The sequence below is a fragment of the Lepus europaeus genome, chromosome 3 (assembly GCF_033115175.1).
Source record: "Lepus europaeus isolate LE1 chromosome 3, mLepTim1.pri, whole genome shotgun sequence".
Lineage (NCBI taxonomy): Eukaryota > Metazoa > Chordata > Mammalia > Lagomorpha > Leporidae > Lepus > Lepus europaeus.
In genome coordinates this window covers 41,310,064-41,316,334 of record NC_084829.1, presented here as the reverse complement: position 1 = coordinate 41,316,334, position 6,271 = coordinate 41,310,064, and the positions used below count along the sequence as shown (strand labels likewise).

Sequence of the window (6,271 nt, the reverse complement as noted above, 5' to 3'; positions counted from 1 at the left end):
GGTTCGAGTCCTGGCTGCTCCGCTTCTGATCCAGCTCCCTGCTCAAGGCCTGGGACAACAGCAGAAGATGGCCCAAGTGCTTGGGCCCCTGCATCCACATGGGAGACCTGGGTGAAATTTTGGGCTCCCAGTTTCAGCCTGGCCCAGCCCTGTGGGGAGTGAACCAGCAGAGGGAAGATCTCTTCCTCTCCTCTCTCTCTGTAACTTCGCCTTTCAAACAAATAAGTGAGTAGTTACACAAAGTTGGTAATGACTCCTGTAGTGCTTGTATGAGTGAGAATGGCAAACTCTTCTGGTATGTCTACTTGTCCAAGGTCATACAATGAGAGGGGAGCTGGGATAAGAACTTCCCAGTGAGGCTCCCAACACCCAGGATCAGTACTTATAGACAAAAAATACAAAGGTAAAGTGGTTACACATATGAATGTATGAGCTGTAAGTCAAACTAAAAGCTTACTCACACAATTCCATGGTGACAAGGACAAAACCCAGGAAAGAGCCAGCCCTTTAGTGCGTGTGGCCCTGGTCAGGTGAGTCCAGGACATTGGGGAGAGGATGCCCACTTTCCTGGCTGCTAAGATGTTTGGGAAGCACTGCTGGGGCTCAGAGCACAGTGGTGGGGACTGCGATTGAATGAGTATCAGAACTGTGACCCTTGTTGAACAGGTGGCATCCTGGCTTCCGTTCCTGCACCAGACAACTTCCCCATTATCTCATTTACTCTTCCCATAAATCTATGTGGTTCCATTTTACAGATGAGGGAAATGAAGCCCAGGCTGTTGAAAGCCAGTTGCACCAGGTTACCAGTTAGTAAATGACGGCGTCAGTAGCCAACCCCAACCCCAGGGCTGATGCTGGAAACCCCGCCCCCACTGCCTTCATTCTCCAAGATGGTCTGATTCCGTGGATCTGCAGTCACGATCTTCAACAACTCACTCGAGCAGTGCTGAACCTGGCTGTGCAGAACCACGAGAAGTTTCTAGAACTATTAAAGGTATGAGGGTGGTAGCAGTGCTGATGAGTATATTTATTTTAAAGTGTGTTTAATCATTCATTCAATCAGCCAGGCAACAAAATCGTCTGAGGCCCTGCCCTGTCCTTGGGTTGGAAATCCAGAGGTGGATAGGACACACGTGTGGGTTCCCTCCTGGGGTGCCAGTGGCCTGCCCAGATAGGAAGAGGACAGGCTGCAGAATCCTTGTCCTGGCTGGATTCTGCCAGGACCCAGATCCCTTCTCAAATGCTGCTGCCCTGTGGGCTCCTCCCTCTGCCAGGTCTTTGTTCCTCACCTAAGAGGATGCCTTTCATTTCAGCCTCAAAACGAGGTTCATGGGACCATGGGTTGTCAAGGCTAACAGCGCCCTGAGAGAGGATCTATGCCCAGAGCACCCCAATTTCTGACGGAAGTGTCTGGAGCGTGTTAAATCAGAAGTTGTGAGTCACAGGGCTTTGGGCCTGAGGAACATGCATTGCTTTAAAAGCTCCCAAGGAGCTGGCTCTGTGGCATGGCAGGTGAAGATGCTCCCTGCAGTGCTGGCATCCCATATGGGTGCTGGTTCGAGTCCTGGCTGCTCCACTTTCGATCCAGCTCTCTGCTATGGCCTGGGAAAGCAGTAGAAGATGGCCCAAGTCCTTGGGCCCCTGCACCTGCATGGAAGACCCGGAAGAAGCTCCTGGTTTCAGTTGGCGTAGCTCCGCCATTGCAGCCATTTGGAAAGGGAGCCAGTGGATGGAAGACCTCGTTCTCTCTCTGCCTCTACCTCTCTGTAACTTTGCCTTTCAAGTAGATGACTAGATCTTAAATAAACAAATAAATAAATAAGCTCCCAAATCATCCTGGCACACGCTCAGTCCTGGTTCTCAGCCTTGGCTGCACCTGAGAAGGTCCTGGGGCGTTTTAGAAACACAGTGCTCAGGCCTCATGCCTGGATAGTCTGATCACTATTTTTAAAAGCTCCCCCTTGAGAGGCAGAGTGACACACACACACACACAGATAGATCTTCCATCTGCTGGTTCACGCCCCAGATAGCTGCAATGACAGGGCCTGGGCCAAGAGCCTCTTCTGAGTCTCCTCCGTGGGTGGCAGAAGCCCAAGGACTTGAGCCATCTTCAGCTGCTTTCCCAGGTGCAATAAAAAGGAGCTGGATTGGAAGTGGAGCAGCAGGAGCATGAACTGTTGCCCATAAAAGATGCCAACGTTGCAGGTGGTGGCTCAACCCACTGCGCCACGATGTTGGCCCCAAATAATTTTTTCTAAAAGAAGCTCTTGCAGGGTTCACCTGGCAACACCCCAAAGCTTATCTCACTTTTTTACAATTCTAAAAAAATTAAGATAGAGTTACTGATCTAAAAATTATATGAATATATGAAAGCAAAAAAAAAAAAAAGGCCTATAATCTCACTTACCAGAGAGAATTACATAACACACACGAGAGGGCTTCAGAAAGTTTGTGGAAAATGGAATTAAAAAGATAATGAGAGGGGCTGGCGTTGTGGCAGGTGAGGCTGCTGCCTGCAGTGCTGGCATCCCATGTGGGGATCCAGCTCTCTGCTATGGCCTGGGAAAGCAGAAGATGGTCCAAGTGCTTGGGCCCCTGCACCCATGTGAGAGACCTGGAGGAAACTCCTGGCTTCGGATCAGCTCAGCTCTGGCTATTGCGGCCATCTGGGGAGTGAACCAGCGGATGGAAGACCTCTCTCTCTGTAACTCTGCCTTTCAAATAAATAAATAATCTTAAAAAAAGATAATGAGAATTTTCCATGTGCCTTTTGAAACCCCCAGTGTAATATATCATAAGACCATATTACATGCTACATGTGTTCTATAATAAATATGCATAAATGAACATGTAACATATAATCTTAACATACATAATTAGTATTCTTTTTTACTTTCTGTTTGGCTTTTATGTAACTTTTCAAATATTTTCCTTTTCAGGTAATTAAAAGTCTAAAGGCTTGACCTTTCTGTTAGTCTGGGAGGGCATTGGATGGATAGAGATTGTGTGTCCACCCCCCCACTTGTTCTCTCTCTGTCATACACACACACACACACATAGACACATACACACATATATACAGACATACACATATACACAGAGACACACATATGCATACACACATGCATAGACAAAAACATACACACGCATACATACAGACATATAAACAGATACAGACATATAAACACATACACACATAGACACAAATACATACACAGACATGCCACATACATATACACACATAAACACATACACACATAGACACAAATACATACACAGACATGCCACATACATATACACACATAAACACATACACACATAGACACAAATACATACACAGACATGCCACATACATATACACACATAAACACATACACACATAGACACAAATACATACACAGACATGCCACATACATATACACACATAAACACATACACACATAGACACAAATACATACACAGACATGCCACATACATATACACACATAAACACATACACACATAGACACAAATACATACACAGACATGCCACATACATATACACACATAAACACATACACACATAGACACAAATACATACACAGACATGCCACATACATATACACACATAAACACATACACACATAGATGCATACACACATATACACACGCATATACACACATGGAAACATGCATACATATACACCCATACATAGACACAAACACATACACAGATACACACATACATAGACACATACATACATAGGCATGAAGTAACACCTTGATGGTAGGGATTCTATTTTTGAGCACTTGAGACTCCATTCTGGGAAGGTGCCCCCCACTTGAGACTCTGGTCTGAAACTATGATCTAAAACAGTCGGACAATAGCAGTCTACTACATCACACTTGGCAGAACATAGAAACCCCCTGGCATGATCGCTCAAACTTGGAAGTGGGTAGGCTGCACCTGGGTTAATGATAAAAATGTAATTTGTCTATGTCCTATAATGATTAAAACCAATACCTGGATTAATGTCAAGATTATAATTAAAATTGTTAAGATTGTAACTGGTATTGTCAAGATTATAATTGATAACTAGTTTCGCATAGGTTTTAGGTCAGCTGACCCCAGTAACCATGTATTCCCCCTGATCCTAGCAACCATGTATTCCCCTCCCAATTTTGCGGTTTTGCCTTTATAAACCCTGTTGCTTTGGGCTTCAGGGTCGAGAGTTCTTTACAGCATGAGCCCACTCTCCACCGCTGGCAATAAATGACCATCAATTTTTTTTTTTTGACAGGCAGAGTGGACAGTGAGAGAGAGAGAGAGTAAGGTCTTCCTTTTTCCGTTGGTTCACCCCACAATGGCCGCTGCGGCCTGTGTGCTACGGCCAGCACACCGCGCTGATCCGAAGCCAGAGCCAGGTGCTTCCTCCTGGTCTCCCATGCAGGTGCAGGGCCCAAGGACTTGGGCCATCCTCCACTGCCTTCCCGGGCCACAGCAGAGAGCTGGCCTGGAAGAGGAGCAACCGGGCCAGAATCTGGTGCCCCGACTGGGACTAGAACCTGGGGTGCCGGCGCCGTAGGCGGAGGATTAGCCTATTGAGTCGTGGTACCAGCCCAGGACCATCAAATTTTATCAATGTGTGGTGCTCCTTTGTTTACACTCGCTCAGGTACAACAGACACACATACATAGACACACACACATACATAGACACACACACAGACACACGCACACATACACACAGGTTTCTGTTTCCCTCTGCAGCCCCAGACATACATTCTTATATATACTTCACCTTTGAAGTCAGCGGCAGAATTTTATTATGTAAGTGCAAACGAAGTTCCCCCTTCCCATTTCTCTGAATTCTGAAGACAAATGACACGAGGGGACCCAGGATGGTGGCCACTAGGGGCAACCCTAGTTCCCAGGCCTGTCTGCGGTTGCTTCCCTTCCTCTCCCTCATCCTCCCGCCTCCCTGCTGTCCCCGGTCCTCCCTCCTCTCCCTTGTCCTAGGGCCTCAGGAGCTCTCCTCCGGCCGTGGGCTGAGGCTGGTGCTCTGGGCAGAGGCTGTCCCTCCACAGGCGATAGGTGATGGCAGCGGTCACGGTGAGCCAGGCCAGGTAGGGCAGCAGAAGCAGGGCGGCCAGCTTGTTGATGGGGTGCCAGATCAGCGCTGTGCTCACCACCAGCCCGTAGAGCAGCAGCAGGTGCAGCAGGGCCTGAACAGAGGGGCAGGCGGGGGAGGCGGGGCATGCTGGCCTTTGACCTTTCTGGAGCACCCTGGCCCAACCAGCCCAAGGCTCTCCCACCTGTTACCTGCCTGCACCTGACTGACCTGCTGCATTACCTGCTTCTGGGGCCTGATGTTTTACCTTCTCCTGTGCTACCTTTGCCTTAAGGCATCCGGTGCTTACCAGACCAGGGCTGTGGGCTTCAAAAAAGAGAACCAGGACAGTCCAGCTGATGGCCAGCTGCATGGCATAGAGGCCGAGAGGCAGGGCCAGGGGCCACCCGAAGCCCCCTCCCAGGTCCTTCCACACCAGATAGGAGGCGTAGCTGTGGAGAGATGGTCACGGAAGCACTCAGTGGGGGTACCTGGAGGAGCCATGTGGCCACAGGGACCCTGGGCTCCAGGAGGGGACCTTTCAGTGCTGGACTGTGGGCAAGTGGGTCTGAGCAGCATGGAGGAGAGGGGAGGGGGTGGGAGGGCCTCGGCTTGTGGGGTGAGGGAGGGCAGCTTGGAGAGGGGCTGGCTGCCATGGTGGCAGGCTCAGGGCGTTCCTGTCTGGGGGAACCTACCGCAGAAAGCAAGCTGGGTGCCAGCCCTTTGGCGGCTGCTGTCTGGCAGGAGCTCAGACACAGGGCATCTGTTCACGCCCCGTGTGAGAGGTGGGCACTCACCCCATGACGGAGAAGATGGTGGTCCACACGAGCAACATGACTTTGTAGGGCGGGCACCAGGCCAGTTTCCGTGGGCCCTCACACCACCCTGACATCTGGTGGCTGGTGACCAGCCAGACCAGGATGAGCCCTAGGTGGGGGAGCACCACGAAGATGGCCCCTTGAGGCCGCATTCACCGGGGGGAGGCGGCTCTGGGAGGGCAGAGAACAGGCGCATGGTGAGCCTTGTGTTTCGTACTCCCCTTGTATCTCCTTGTCTGTCTCCACCTCCCAACCCAAAGCCTTTCCCCGGCCAGAGACCCTGACAGGTCTCCTCCCAGAGGCCCTTCCACCGTCCTTGGGTGCAGCGCCAGTCCCGCTGCTCGGAGCCATCACCAGCCCTGCC

The 6,271-nt window shown here is 50.2% G+C and overlaps 1 protein-coding gene across 1 annotated transcript; it reads right to left on the bottom strand.

The window, feature by feature from the left end:
* Positions 1 to 4,994: 4,994 nt before the first annotated feature.
* TSPO2 (translocator protein 2) lies at positions 4,995 to 6,059 on the bottom strand. Its single transcript, XM_062187188.1, has 3 exons — positions 5,887 to 6,059; positions 5,400 to 5,541; positions 4,995 to 5,204 (listed from the first exon to the last, which is right to left on the bottom strand). Exons 1-3 carry the CDS (start codon positions 6,057 to 6,059, stop codon positions 4,995 to 4,997), a joined length of 525 nt encoding a protein of 174 aa, XP_062043172.1.
* Positions 6,060 to 6,271: the final 212 nt, after the last annotated feature.

What these genes read in the sequence shown, in the direction of transcription:
- TSPO2 (XM_062187188.1), bottom strand. Translation starts at nt 6,059, where the DNA reads ATGCGGCCTCAAGGGGCCATCTTCGTGGTGCTCCCCCACCTAGGGCTC. An exon ending in ACCATCTTCTCCGTCATGGG is followed by an intron (nt 5,542 to 5,886) that starts GTGAGTGCCCAC and finishes ATCTCTCCACAG; the next exon opens with CTACGCCTCCTATCTGGTGT. An exon ending in AAGCCCACAGCCCTGGTCTG is followed by an intron (nt 5,205 to 5,399) that starts GTAAGCACCGGA and finishes CCCTCTGTTCAG; the next exon opens with GCCCTGCTGCACCTGCTGCT.